The following is a 15,557-nucleotide window of genomic DNA, read 5'->3' as shown; positions in this document are numbered from 1 at the left end:
GGCAACAGGCAGTGCTGGGATTGCAATCCATGTCCTCCGACTCCCAGACCCGTGCGTGGCTCAGTGGAAAGAGCCCGGGCTTGGGAGTCAGAGGTCGTGGGTTCTAATCCCGGCTCTGCCGCTTGCCAGCTGGGTGACTGTGGGCAAGTCACTTCCCTTCCCCGTGCCTCAGTTCCCTCATCTGTAAAATGGGGATTAAAACTGTGAGCCCCACATGGGGCAACCTGATCACCTCCCATTCCCCAGCGCTTAGAACAGTGCTCTGCACATAGTAAGCGCTTAACACATACCGCCGTTTATTTTATTTATTCTTCCCACTAGGCCACGCGGCTGGGATTTAAAAGAAAGGAAACTTCCCTTCATTTTCACAACTGTGAAGCGAGGATAAAATAGCCTTTCTCCATCTCCCTCGGAACGTGAGCTCCGGGGGTGGGACGGGGACTGCGGCTGATAACAGTAATAATAACGTTGGTATCTGTTAAGCGCTTACTAGGTGCCGAGCACTGTTCTAAGCGCTGGGGTAGACACAGGGGAATCGGGTTGTCCCACGTGGGGCTCGCATCTGATCGGTGCCTCGGTGACCTCATCTGTGAAACGGGATTAAGACCGTGAGCCTCACGTGGGACAACCCGATTCCCCTGTATCTCCCCCAGTGCTTAGAACAGTGCTCGGCACCTAGTAAGCGCTTAACAGATACCAACGTTATCATTACACTGTATCTTGCTCAGTGCTTAGCACAGTGCTTGAAGCACAGTAAGCGCCTAACTCAGTGGAAAGAGCCCGGGCTTGGGAGTCAGAGGGCATGGGTTCGAATCCCGGCTCCGCCACCTGTCAGCTGTGTGACGGTGGACGAGTCACTTCACTTCTCTGGGCCTCAGTTTCCTCATGTGTAAAATGGGGATGAAAGACCGTGAGCCTCACGTGGGACGACCTGATGACCCTGTATCTCCCACAGCGCTTTGAACGGTGCTCGGCACATAGTAAGCGCATAACAGATACCAACATTATTATTATTATAAAAGCCTAAGGTAGCCTATTTACCAACCTTAGTATTAAACAAGATGAAGCGGGACAAGCGGGCAAGTCGAAGCGACCTGGTGATAAGATATCGAGCAGACACGCGCGGTGGAAATTCATTCATTCATTCAATCATATTTATTGAGCGCTTACTGTGTGCGGAGCGTTGCATTAAACGTTTGGAAAGTCCAATTCAGCAATAGAGAGAGAGAGAGTCCCTGCCCACAACAGGCTAGTGGAAGCGACCTGGTGATAAGATATCGAGGCTCTGCCACTTGTCAGCTGTGTGACGGTGGGCGAGTCACTTCACTTCTCTGTGCCTCAGTTACCTCATCTGTCAAATGGGGATGAAGACTGGGAGCCCCACGTGGGACAACCTGATGACCCCGTATCTTCCCCCAGCGCTTAGAACGGTGCTCTGCACATAGTAAGCGCTTAACGAATACCAACTTTATTATTATTATATCGCGCACACACCCGCAACGGAAACTCATTCAACAGTATTTACTGAGCGCTTACCGTGTGCAGAGGACTGTCCTGAGCGCTTGGAAAGTACCATTCGGTAATAAAGCAGCAGCAGCGTGGCTCAGTGGGAGGAGCCCGGGCTTGGGAGTCAGAGGTCGTGGGTTCGAATCCCGGCTCCGCCACCCGTCAGCTGTGTGACGGTGGGCGAGTCACTTCACTTCTCTGTGCCTCAGTTACCTCATCTGTCAAATGGGGATGAAGACTGGGAGCCCCACGTGGGACAACCTGATGACCCCGTATCTCCCCCGGCGCTTAGAACGGTGCTCTGCACATAGTAAGCGCTTAACAAATTATTCAAGAGAGACAATCCCTGCCCACAAGGGGCTGAGAGTCTAGAGCATGGCATCCGTAGGGTTAAAGAGACCGCCTCGTGCCAATCAGCAAATATCTTTTTGGTTGGAAAAGACATTCTTCCACTCATTAAGCAAGGTACGTGGCCTAGCTGGGAACAAACTAACAGCACTGATTCCCAAACACAAGAACTCTGCCTTTAGCAACCACAGTTCTGTTTTTTGCTTTTTTCCTTTTCTCTTTTCGCCTCCAGAAAGCGTTGCCGGGCAATGCGAGGGAAAATATTAACTTCTCCCGAGGAGCGAGGGGGAGAGGTGGCTCGGCTTCCGAACCGGGGTGAGCGACCGACTGTTTCTTCGTGAGGAGGGTGATGTAATAACTGTCCAACGAAGAGTGTTTCCCACCAGAAAAGCCTCCGGGGCCCGTGGACTGGGTGTGAATCGAAAAGGAATTCCCCATGTTTTAACGATCGATATAGTGTTTCAAGTGACCTCCGGAGAACAGTTTCTAATACAGGCCGGTGAGGAGCGCGTGAATCTTCCGCTTGAGTGTTTTTCCCCCTAGGACCAAGTGATCGAATGTGTGCCTCTTCATCAAGCTGCAAAGCCTATCGTTCTGTTCTTCGTGAGGCAGTAATAATAATGTTGGTATTGGTTGAGCGCTTACTATGCGCAGAGCACCGTTCTGAGCGCTGGGGTAGACACAGGGGAATCAGGTCGGCCCACGTGGGGCTCACCGTCTTCATCCTCATTTTACAGATGAGGTCACCGAGGCACAGAGAAGTTAAGTGACTCGCCCACGGTCACACAGCTGACAGGTTCATTCGGTGGTACTGATTGAGAGTTTCCTGTGTGCAGAGCACTCTCCTAAGCGCTTGGGAGAGTACAGTCCGACGATAGACGGACACATTCCCTGCCCACGACGAACTTACGGTCTAGTCTAGTAAAACAAACACTCTCGACCGCCAGTTTCAAGGCGTTTCACCAACTGACCGCCTCTTTCCTGTCTGCTCCCTTCTCCCCCTCTAACTTGTTCCCTTTGCTCCTCCCAAGCAATTTCCTAACTCTCCACTCTCTTACTACAGACCGACTGCTCATGCCTTTTCCCTCCGGAACGTCCTTCTCCTCTTCCGATTAATCACTTATATTTATCGGGCGCATCGGTTATATAAATATCAAACGTATATGATACCATTCCCCATGGGGGGGGGGGAAGTAGCGGCGCAGATACGACCAAATGAAATAGGCGAATGTTAATAGAGATAATGGTATTTGCGGGGCAAGAGCTGTAAGACCTGAGGTAGATAAAAGATGATAAGTCCCCTATCCTAGATGGGTCTAAGAAGGAGGGAGAACAGGGATTTTATTCCCATTTTATAGAGAAGGAGACTGAGGTACAGGGAGGTTTAGTGACTTGATCGGCTGGCAGAGTCGGGAGAAGCAGCGTGGCTCACTGGAAAGAGCCCTGGCTTGGGAGTCAGAGGTCAGGGGTTCGAATCCCGGCTCTGCCGCTTGTTAGCTGTGTGACTGTGGGCAAGTCACTTCACTTCTCTGTGCCTCAGTTCCCTCATCTGTAAAATGGGGATTAATGTGAACCTCACGTGGGATGACCTGATGACCCTGTATCACCCCCAGCTCTTAGAACAGTGCTCTGCACATAGTAAGCGCTTAACAAATACCAACATTATTATTATCTCAATTAATGGTATTTATTGAGCACCTCCCTCAGGGTCGCATCTGGAGAGTTTCCAGTACTCCGTCAGACTCGGCAAAGGGAGTGAGAGTCAAACAAAGGCCCACCCGTTCCGTTCCAAGTTTGGCCACTGGCTAGCGAGTGGAAGGCCGTCCGCTACAAGGTAAAAACCCGCCCGTGCTGGGCAGCAGAGGCACGGGAGAGAGTCGAGGGCGGAGACTCGAGTTTAATGCGCGGAAGGAGGTAATGGTAAACCGCTTCGGCGTGGCTCAGTGGAAAGAGCTCGGGCCTGGGAGTCAGAGGTCATGAGTTCGAATCCCGACTCTGCCACTTGTCGGCTGGGTGACTGTGGGCGAGTCACTTCACTTCTCTGGGCCCCAGTTACCTCATCTGTAAAATGGGGATTAAGACTGTGAGCCCCACGTGGGACGACCTGATTCCCCTGTGTCTACCCCAGTGCTTAGAACAGTGCTCTGCACATAGTAAGCGCTTAACAAATACCAACATTATTATTATTATTATCATTACGGATTTTTACCTAGAAAATTCTATGGATCCACTACCGGGGCGACTGCAGTGAGAGCGGGGCGTTCTGGGAGAGATGTGTCCGGGATGTCGCTATGGGTCGGAAACGACTCGACGGCATAAGACGAGATTGAGCACTCACCGTGTGCACTGGGGAGATTTGGGAGAGTAGAGTTGGAAGGCACCATCCCTGCCCTTGAGGAGCTTACAGTCTAGTGGAGGAGAGAGACAGATGAGGAAAAGGCAGATTATAAGGATACGTACAAAAATGCTACGGAACCGGAGGTGGGGTGAGAATCAAAGTACTTTAAGGACTACAGATCCAAGTGGATAGATGATGCAGAAAGGTGAGGGGAGAAGAATTGTGAGAGGAAATAGAGAAGCAGCGTGGCTCGGTGGAAAGAGCCCGGGCTTGGGACCTGAGGTCATGGGTTCGAATCCCGGATCTGCCACGTGTCAGCTGTGTGACTGTGGGCAAGTCGCTTCACTTCTCTGTGCCACCTCAGTTCCCTCATCTGTAAAATGGGGATTAACGGTGAGCCTCACGTAGGACGACCTGATGACCCTGTATCTCCCCCAGCGCTTAGAACGGTGCTCGGCACATAGGAAGCGCTTAACAAATACCAACATTAAATCGGGCGTTACTGAGAAACACTAGGTCATGAACATCCAAACAGTCATACGTGCCGAGGGGATGGTATGGATGAGGAACTGTTATGGATAACTGCTGGGAGGCTTCCAAGCTCTTATTAAAACCACCTCCTTCATGACTAACCCCTCACTTTGGGCTATTCCTTCCTCTCAGAACTCATATCCACCTATCAGGTTTTTTTTTTATAATAATAATAATAATGACGGTATTTGCTAAGCACTCACTATGTTCCAAGCACTGTTCTAAGCACTGGGGTAGATACTAGGTCATCAAGTTGTCCCAGGTGGGGCTCACAGTCTTCATCCCCACTTTACAGATGAGGGAACTGAAGCATAGAGAAGTGAGGTGACTTGCCCAGGGTCACACAGCAGACAAGCGGCGGAGCCGGGATGAGAACCCACGTCCCCTGACGCACAGCCCCGGGCTCTTTCCGCTAAGCCACGCTGTTTCTAGTATTTGCTGATTGCCGTTGCGATTTACTACAAGTCAAACACAGTTCTAAGCGCTGGGGTGGGTGCCAGTTAATTAGGTCGGTCCCGGTTCCTGTCCCACGTGGGGCTCGTGGTCTAAGTAGGAGGGAGAACAGGTTTAATCCCCATTTTACAGTTGAGGAAACTGAGGCGCAGAGAAGCAAAGTGTCACAGAGAAGCCCGGGGTCAAAGACCGAGCAATCGATGACGACCCAGGTCCTTCTGACCCCCGGGCCTGTGCTCTTTCCACTAGGCCCCACTGCTTCTCATTTACCTCTGCTAAGAAAACAAGGGGTCAAACTGGGGATCTAGACCATCGCTCTACTACATCCCGCACACGAAAGCAGTTGGAGACATAACGCCATAAGCCAGCGTTCCTTCATATATCCACCTGTGCGGAAATTTCTGGGCTTTCTCTGCTTTATGCGGCTGGCGGAATTCTACCCCTCATCTCCTGGACAGGCTATTGAAAAACACGGTCACCCATGTCTTCTCTAAATTGCACAGTGACTTTGGACCAAAAGGCAGTTCCACATGACCTTTCGCAACATCAGCAGCGCAGAAGAAGATTAGCGTGGTGTGTCCAATCAATCTTTTTAGAGCAATTGACCCATCAACAGATGTCGCCTCTGGCAATTACTGAGGAAACTTGGCTGCTCAGAGAGGTTTCACCGAGTTCCTTAGGCCACTTGGCAATTTTTGCACGTTCACAGTGTGGAATAGAATTGTCGATCAGCATCGATCCTTTCGGCCACTCCTGCACGATCCTGCAAGGCTTTCACCGTCGGTAGTGTCGTTCTGGAAAACGTATACATGCGATGGTATTTTTTGAGCATTTACTGTGGGCGGAGCACTGTAACGATAATAATGATTATCATAGTTGTGGTATTTGCTAAGCGCTTACTAGGAACTGTGCTAAGCGCTGGAGTGGATGCAAGCGGATCAAGTCGGGGACAGTCCCTGTCCCACATAGGGCTCCCAGTTTTAATCTCCATTTTACAGATGAGGTAACTGAGGCCCAGAGAAGCGAAGTGACTTGCCCAAGCCCACACAGCAGAGAAGTGGCGGAGCTGGGACTAGAACCTATGACCTTCTGACTCCCAGGCCCACGTTCTATCCTCCACACCATGCACTAAGCGCTTGGGAGAGTACAGTGTAACAATAAACAGACACATTCCCTGTCCACAGTGAGCTTTCAGTGAAAGACAACTATTCTCATATTCTTTCAGCTCTTGATCACTCACCCATTTATGTCTTCTTGGCTTCCTCTTTGACCGTAAGCGCCTTGAAGGCAGGACTCAAATCTTTTACTTCAGTATTTTCTTCAAGCACCCTCGTTCTGTAAGCCCGTCAAAGGGCAGGGACTGTCTCTGTTACCGATTTGTACATTCCAAGTGCTTAGTACAGTGCTCTGCACATAGTAAGCGCTCAATAAATACTATTGAAGGAAATGCGGTTAGAATGGTTAACAGAATGAATTTGAGATAAAGAAACAGTGGCTCAGAATCAGTCACCAGGAGTATTCGCTGAGCCCCTTTGATGAGCAAAGCATTATACTAGATATTTAATAAAGTAGCAAAATGGCAACTTCGTAGCCCTCAGGGAGCCCAAATCCTAACAGGGGAAAACACAAACAGTAAATGTTCATATAAACATTCTGACTCCTGACGACGACCAATCAATCGCTAGTTGCTTTTTATTAAGTGCTTACAAGGTGCAGAGCTCTGTACTAAGCACTCTGCAGAACAGAGTAGAATAAGCAGACACGTCCATCCCTTCATTTTAGCGTTGACTTCTCCAATGATCTGTGCTCTATCGATCCCATCAAGAAATTCTGCTCGAAATCCAGTCGCACAATTAAATGCTTCAGAATTTCCTCATGAGGCTAGGAACCAGAAAATATCGCATTTTATTTTCCTGTGCTCGCTGGTTCTCTGGGGCTATCTTGCTCAGTCTAAGGTAATCTGAGCATAAGAATGAAGATGACGAGATGATCTGAGTTCTAATGATCAAATTACTGAGGCTTAGACCCCAAAATGATTTTAATATCCTACCAATGGCAAATCAGAGGCAAAAATATCTGTGGAGATCTCCCAGAGACTCAGCCGGAGGAGATCGGATCGGCCTAGTGGAAAGAATACGGTCCTGGGTTCTAATTCTGGCTCTGCTAATGGCCTGTCGTGTGACCTTGGGCAGGTCACTAAACGTCACAGTCTCAGTTTCCCCTTCTGTAAAATGGGGATTCGACGTCTGTTCTTCCTATGACTTAATCTGTGAGGCCCCCGTGGGACAGAAGCTGTCTGACTTGATAGTCTTGTATCTACTCCAGTTCTTGCCTCTACTTATTCCTTTTAAAAACACTTAAAAGCCTTGGCTTTACTATGTAAAACCCAGTGACCGTAAAGACCACAGCCTGCTTGACTTAACACCGGGAGCTAGACATTTGACAGAAATGTCAAATGGGAAGCAGTGAAGCCTAATGGAAAAAGCACGGCCATGGGAGTCAGAGGTCCGGTTCCACCCCTTGCCTCCTGTGTGATTTTGGGCAAGTCGCTTAACTTCCCTGTGCCTCAGTTTCCTCAACTGTAAAATTGGGATTCAATATCTGTTCTCCTTCCTATTTAGAATGAAGCCCCTTATGGGACAGGGACTACCCTAGAGCTTAGAACAGTACTTGACACATAGTAAGGACTTAAAAAAATTCCTATTATATCGAGTAAGAAGTAAAGCAACTCACCCAGTGAGGGGATTTGAAAGAGAAGATGGCGAGACACTGTGGAGACACTCGGCGGTGGTCTGGAAAGTTGGGTGGGGTGGAAAGGTAAGACTTTTCAGAGAGTCGCGTTAAAAGACCAAAGAGACAGGTAAGCTCCTGCCACGATACCTGGACACGGGAGCTTGGAACCCGAAAATGAGTAAGTCAGGGTAACCAGCGTTAGCTTTAAGGCCAACCTTCTCACCGTACCTCTATCTCCTCGCCGTTGACCCCTCTCCCACGGCCTGCCTCTGCCCTCCCTCCTCGTAACCGACGGAAAATTACTGTCCCGCATTTCAAAGCCTTATTGAAGGCACGTCTCCTCCCAGAGGCCTTCCCTGACTAAGCCCTCCTTTCCTCCTCTCCCTTCTGTGTTGCTCTGACCTCTTCCCTTTATTTACCACTCCCTCCAGCCCCACTGCATTTATACACTTATCTGGAGTTTATTATTTATATTAATGTCTGTCTTTCCCTCTATTATCTATTATTATTATTATTATATTGTACTTCCTAAGCACTCAGTACAGTGCTCTGCACACAGTAAGTACTTGAATACAGTTGACTCACTGGAAAAGTCACAGCAGCGAAAGCACGGCCAAGTAGATAGAGCACGGACCTGGGAGTCAGAAGATCATGGGTTCTGATCCCGGCTCCACCACTTGACTGCTGTGTGACCTTGGGCAAATCACTTCCCTTCTCTGTGCTTCAGTTACTTCATCTGTTAAATGGGGATTAAGACGGTGAGCCCCATGTGGGACAGAGACTGTCCCCATACCGATTCGCTCGTATTTCCTCCCAGTGCTTAGGACAGTGCCTGGCACATAGTAAATGCTTCACAGATACCACTGTTATTATTATTATTTGTTTCCCAAAACAATGAATGTGGAGGCATCCAGGCCTCAAAACCCAAGAACAAATGAAGCAAAATCACTTTTCATTCACGGGGCAGAGATGTGCTCCTTCATACACCCCATAAGAGTGGGGTAGGGCTTACCCTAGGGATTCCCGGGGAATGGAAATTACAGTTTCATAGTTACCCTGGGGGACTGGACAACCGACGTGGTCTACAAGCACAGAGAACTCCATGAGGCTCAATGCTTTGCACTTTCAGTGCAAAAAAGCCTCCTTTGTGTTCTCTCAAAGCTTTTTATGAGTTAAATTTTAATCTGAGCTCAAAGCATTTCACAAGGTGGTCCCCGAGTCAAACCTCATAAAACCTGAAACCAGGAGAAAGTGCTGAAAAGGGAACAAAGGCACATCCAAGGGAGCTCGATATAATTCCATTTTTATGGCCAAGTAAACGCCTTTGAGGATTGCAACCTTTTCCCACCCTTCCCCAAGGAAACAAAAAGAAGCACCTTCTGAGTCTACGGCAAAAAGAGCAGGCAGGATTTTATTTCTTCTTTCCCTCAAGCAGGTCCTGAATGTTAGACACCCCTTCTCGGGAGGAGAGCCCAGATTTTCTAGAGCTGTTTTCTCCTTCGATTTATGCTACAAAAACACGGCAGACACAAGGCACGAGTCCTGATGGCTTTGGGATGCGATTTTCACCTCTTAACGATGGTGCTCCCCCACAATGCCAGCAACCAGAAAAGGTGTACAGTTGTATTTTCATGAAGAAGTGTGTAAAAGACTCTCTCACAAAGACCACCCCACTGGGATTGCAGCTTCATCGTGTCAAGGTCATTTTCGGACCAGAGGACAACTTTCTCACTACAAACTGTCATTCCTCCCCTCCCCCGGACCAGCTCACAAAAGATCTGGTAACCAATCACCCTTTCCCTTCTAAAACCTTCTTCTCCAGGTAGATCACCCGCCTCTACCCGGATATAACCGATAGGCTCGGAAACGCTCTCACGCCGGAAAGAGAGGGAAGTGAAAAGAGTTTCTTCCTCTCTATGCCTGGCAAAGAAATGATGACATTCCTTGTTTTCAGGGCCTTTAGTGCCGCCCTTTGTCTTCAAAGATGACACTCAAAGTGATATCGAGATAATCAGGTCCGACACAGCCTCCGTTCCACACGGACTCACAGCCTAAGTAGGTATTTAATCTCCATTTTATAACAGAGGAACCTGAGGCCCAGAGAACTTAAGTAACTTGCCCAGGCCCACCCAGCGGGCAAGTGGAAAAGTCAGGAGAGACTAAAATGACCTATCTGGGACCACCCTCTCGACTGGGTGCATTCATTCATTCAATCATATTTATTGAGCGCTCACCGTGTGCAGGACACTGCACTAAGCACTCGGAAATGCAAAGGTTGTCCTTTGACGTGTACCCTCCACAGGCCCGAAGTGATCGTTCCCTCTCCAAATTGTTCCGCGCCAAACTGGTCACTCTGCTGCCGGAAAACGTCTGCTGCCGTTTGAGACGGGGCTCCGATCTGTCGTTCAACATTGGCTTTGCCCCCTGTCTTGCAGGTGCCCCACTTGGTTTCACCGTGCAGTCGCTGATGGGTCTCTCGTCGTTATCCATGTCCTCACTGGTCCAGTTTAGGGCTACAGGTGTTGCTTGAACATCGCCTCAGTCCTGGGGCCTTTCTTGGATTCGATAGGGTTTAATTGATGGCCGCAGGTCTGCCCCAAGGAACCACCCTTGTCTTCAGTGACAACTGAATCTGTGCCCCATAAACACGTAGGTGCAGTGCAGCCCAGTGGATAGACCACTTGGATTGGATCGGGTTTAATTGATGGCCGCGGGTCTGCCACTAAGAACCACCCTTGTCTTCAGTGACAACTGAATCTCTGCCCCATAAACTTGTAGATGCGGTGTGGCCAACTGGATAGACCACGGGCCTGGGAGTCGGAAGGACCCGGGGTCCAATCCAGCCTCTGCCACTTGTACGTTGTACTCGTGGGTAGGAGTGCGAGTGACGTGAATTCTTAAATTTGCGTGCATCTGCTGTCCTGACCGTGAATCTTTCTGTCTGCTTTCTGGCCCTCTCTCTGTGTCTCTCTGACTTTCTTCCCCCGCCTCATTGGCCAGGGATCCGGGGCAACGGAGGGAAATGTGGACAGGAGTGGGCAGAGCCAAAAGTCCAGTTGCCAGGTGGTGGCCAGGAAGGATGAAGATTGAGAAGATGCGTGCACGAAGAACCTCCAGCTTGCTCCTGTGGCTCCCTCCCAGTGGCAGAGTGGTCAAGGGGGAGAAGGCTGGGTGGAATCAAAGCTGACGCCAAGCAGAAATCCGCTCTGTAGCCCGTTTGGGACTATTGAGAGAACAATCTAGGGGGATGAGGGAACCCTGCTGCTGGCCTGAGAAGGAAGGGGACAAATCTTCATCTGAAGTTCTGTAATCCAAGAGTCAGTGCTGTGGTAACGTACGCTCCAAATAATTAGACTCATTTAAATCCATTCACGTCCCTCAAGGGACATAAAGCAAGCCCCTTCATGCTCTTTAGTGTTCCATTTAGAAAATGTGAAACACTCCTTCTACCTCCCTACCAAATTTGACCCTTGGATGAGGTCGCAAAAGCAAAGGTTCTAATAAACATATACCAGATTCCTCCTATTTGGCTCCGACGTTCCTTTTTAGGCTCATTATCCAAAATACGTAGTGCCCACAGGCATCTCTAATTCAAAACCTCTGAATTTATTTTCTATCAGTGAGACCATTAAATAGCCCATTCAGAATACTTACTTGTACAAGCAAATGTGGATCTGTGGGTTTATGATTTAAGATTTCTTTCCTCACATAAAGATGTGTTTCCTTCGGGGAACATTTGGGTGGGTATATACTCGGGGTTGGGCAAGGCCCAAACTAAGAATTATTTTAAGGAATAACTCCATCATCATATGTTGGTTAGTGTAGCAACTGCAATGAAATAAAACTCCTCCATTTTTATGGTTTTAATTTTAGGAAGAATTGGTCCCACCCTGGACTGTAAGCTCCCCGCTGGCCGATGTCATGTCTAATAACTCTATTGCATTGAACAATCCCAAATACTTAAGTCGGTGCTCTGCATGCATACAGTAAACACTAAATAAATACCACTGATTGAGTAATTTAATGATCGAATGATTGGTCACCTCGATCGGTCACCTCTACTGAGAAGCATGGCTCAGGGGAGAGAGCTCGGGCTTAGGAGTCAGAGGTCATGGGTTCTAACCCCGGCTCCGCCACCTGTCAGCTGTGGGACTATGGGCAAGTCACTTAACTTCTCTGTGCCTCAGTTACCTCATCTGTAAAAGGGGGATTAAGACTGTGAGCCTCACGTGAAACAAGCTGATTACCCCGAATCTACCCCAGCACTAAGAACAGTGTTCTGCACATAGTAAGCACTTAACAAATACCAACATTATTATTATTATTACTGAAATGGGGATTAAGACTGTGAGCCTCACGTGGGACAACCTGATTACCCTTTATCTACCCCAGCGCCTAGAGCAGTGCTCTGCATATAGTTAGCGCTTAATGCCGACGTTATTATTCTTATGATTGCCAGGACCCGATCCATCTCAAATATCGTGTCGGGTTTAGCAGGGAGAAAACTGGGTTCCATCACTTTTTCTTGGGCCTTTGCGGTCTTGGGCTTCATTCAGGGACCTTTTAGGCCTTAGACACTTTCAGCTCCATTTTCCTTCCTGCTCTGGGAATTGTGGAGGATAGGGGTGGGGAGGAGAAGAGGATAATGGGCTTGTCTGCTTCTCTTCCTGCTCTGGGAATTGTGAAGGATAGGGGTGGGGAGGAGAAGAGGATAATGGGCTTGTCTGCTTCCCAACTATTCTGTAGGATTTTCAGAGTTAACCCTGTATAATAATAATAATAATGTTGGTATTTGTTAAGCGCTTACTATGTGCAGAGCACTGTTCTAAGCGCTGGGGTAAATACAGGGTAATCGGGTCGTCCCACGTGAGGATCACAGTTAATCCCCATTTTACAGGTGAGGTAACTGAGACAAAGAGAAGTGAAGTGACTTGCCCACAGTCACAGAGTTGACAAGTGGCAGAGCCGGGATTCAAACTCATGACCTCTGACTCCCAAGCCCGTGCTCTTCCACTGAGCCACGCTGCTTCTCTTGAAGGCAGGCACCATGTTGACCAGCTCTATTGCCCTCTTCAGGGTCATGATAGGGTTGTGCCTTTGTACTGAGAGCTCACCTCCTCCAAGAGGCCTTCCCACACTGAGCCTCCCCTTTTTCCTCTGCTCCCTCTCTGTCCCCCCCTTCGCCTCCCCTCAGCTAAGCCCCCTCCCCCCCCTTCCCTCTGCTCCTCTCCCCTCCCTTCCCCTCCGCTCAGCACTGTGCTCATCTGCTCATTTGGATATATATTTATTACACTACTTATTTTGTTAACGAGGTGCACATCCCCTTGATTCTATTTATCGTGATTATGTTATCTTGTCTGTCTGTCTATGTTATCTTGTCTATCCGTCTGTCTCATCCGATTAGACTGCGAGCCCATCACTGGGCGGGGATTGTCTCTATCTGTTGCCGAATTGTACATTCCAAGCGCTTAGTACAGTGCTCTGCACATAGTAAGCGCTCAATCAATACTATTGAATGAATGAAAGAATGAATAATTCACCATCTTACAAGAAAAAATAAAGGGACCTCTGGCCATAGAGTTGCATTAGGTTATCGAGGCTGTATTTGGCTTCGCTCTAGTGCCTTTGGTCTGGCTCATTCTCAATGGGACACCTTGATAAACATTCATATTAGATAGAATTAATTCTGCTGAAAAAGACTGATTGAAATCCAAAACATCACCTTATTTCTATTCCAAATTGTACCTCTTTTGAAAATTGAGACTTTCCCTCTCAGCCTTCTCGAACCTTCACTAAATCACACTACCAGCTCACCCCCACCCCTCCAAAAAAAAAATTTAGCCTGATTATTGGATGGAGAATAGCTACAAATGAGTATTTCAAAATACTCTCCATCCTCCAAAAAATTTAAAGGAAAAATATTTTCAATTCTTTAAAAAAATGAATTCGTATTTCAGAAGTCATTAATTCGTGTTGGGAAACACCTTTAAAATATCTGTTCTTGTGGGACAGAGCTTGCAGTTCAACCTGATACAGTGTAGCCATAGGATGAAAGGTCTGCAGGCGTGGGGTAATACATAACGAAGCGTCTGGGTGGCCGCGTGACATAGAATAGTGGAAGGAAAAATGACCTTCAGGGCTCCAGTATACTTTTCTCATGCATTCATTCATTCAATAGCATTTATTGAGCGCTTACTATGTGCAGAGCACTGTACTAAGCGCTTGGAATGGACAAATCGGCAACAGACAGAGACGGTCCCTGCCCTTTGACGGGCTTATCCATGGTTTTGCTCTCCTTGCTCTGAGGGTTTATTCTACACCTTTATTGAGCAAATACATGTTGGCGTCACAGCTTGGTCAGATTGCAGGACCAAGAGAAGTCCATACCTTTGGAATTTTAGAATACAGGGAATGTGGACATTCAAGTCCTTTGAGAAGCAACTACTACAAAGAGATGATACTTAGCAGGAGCAAAAAAAATTGGGGGAGAATAAGTTGAGCTGCAAACACATAATTCCCAGTCAATTACAATACATCTTCATTGATCTGTATTACTTCATACAGAATATTACAGTCTCTTTGCTTTTTTTTCCCCCAGTCATCCTCAAGTGGATTACATGATAAAAGCTGTTGTCATTAATTTATGCCACGTAACATTCTGAATCATTTTCCTCATAAATCATTTTGAAACGGATGACCTTTCGGGTCAGATTTTAGTGTTTATGACTCACACATTTTAAGTTTTCAGAGTGACAAGACGATAGAGATCTCTGAATTTCAGCAGTTGAAATGAAGTAATTAGGCAATTTAGCATTTCCTTATTCATGCTCTTTAGCACCACACTGTATCGAAATGGCCGTGTGACTAATTAACGACTATGCCTCGGAATGACAATTTCTTAGAGACGAATGTTAGCAAATACTTTTATTAATGAAATGGTTCGGCATACATTCGACACTGTATTCCAAAATTCCATAAAGTGGGCATGTTTGCATGAAACAGACACCGTGACACAATCCAAACCAAATGTTTGAAAATCATACCCTCTCCATCAAATGGTTCTCTTCACGGTTCTGTTTCTCACATGTGTCCAAAGGCAACTCTCTGAGCTGTTTCTAATAGCTACACGCCGACTGAGATCTTATTCATTCCAGTATGAGGTAATTTTCAATTGGACAAATCTTGTGCTGAGTGATTGAATCTGAAAAAAAAAAAAAAGAGAGAGTGGTTTATCACTGAAGGATGGCTGTGATCAAATAACGACCTTACAGAAACACACAGAGAAACAGGAGCTTCGATCGAAAAAATCTGGTTTAGTCTGTAAGCTTCTTGTGGGCAGACAACATTTTATTGTATTGCACTTCTCCAAGCACTTAGTACAGTTCTCTGCACCCTGTACGCGGTCAATAAATGCCATTGATCAAACAAGGTAAAAGTGATCACATGGAGGAATCGCAGCTCCGCAGAGTTGTCGGCGGAGAGCATACCAGCCTACAGACCGCAAACAACTCCTTTCAGCTTTTTTCTTTCTTTTTTTGGATGGGCATTTGGGCTTCTTTGGGTGATGCACAGAATTGCCCGCCCTCCTCCATGTCCTCACATCCAGGTTTGGTCAGGGCCCTTCCACTCCCAACTCCCAGCACTCCTT

The 15,557-nt window shown here is 47.6% G+C and overlaps 1 protein-coding gene across 1 annotated transcript in view; it reads right to left on the bottom strand.

Moving 5' to 3' along the window:
• Nucleotides 1-14,816: 14,816 nt before the first annotated feature.
• The window catches only part of MCPH1 (microcephalin 1), a 269,454-nt gene continuing 268,713 nt past the window's right edge, over nt 14,817-15,557 (bottom strand). The window contains exon 13 of the mRNA XM_029051630.1: nt 14,817-15,110. Coding sequence (XP_028907463.1) covers nt 15,055-15,110 — 56 coding nt within the window. The 3' untranslated portion in view covers nt 14,817-15,054. The remainder of the gene's footprint in view (nt 15,111-15,557) is intronic.

Source organism: Ornithorhynchus anatinus, chromosome X1 (assembly GCF_004115215.2).
Source record: "Ornithorhynchus anatinus isolate Pmale09 chromosome X1, mOrnAna1.pri.v4, whole genome shotgun sequence".
Taxonomy (NCBI): Eukaryota; Metazoa; Chordata; class Mammalia; order Monotremata; family Ornithorhynchidae; genus Ornithorhynchus; species Ornithorhynchus anatinus.
The sequence above is the reverse complement of the archived record's forward strand: the minus strand, read 5'-3'. Positions and strand labels throughout refer to the sequence as shown.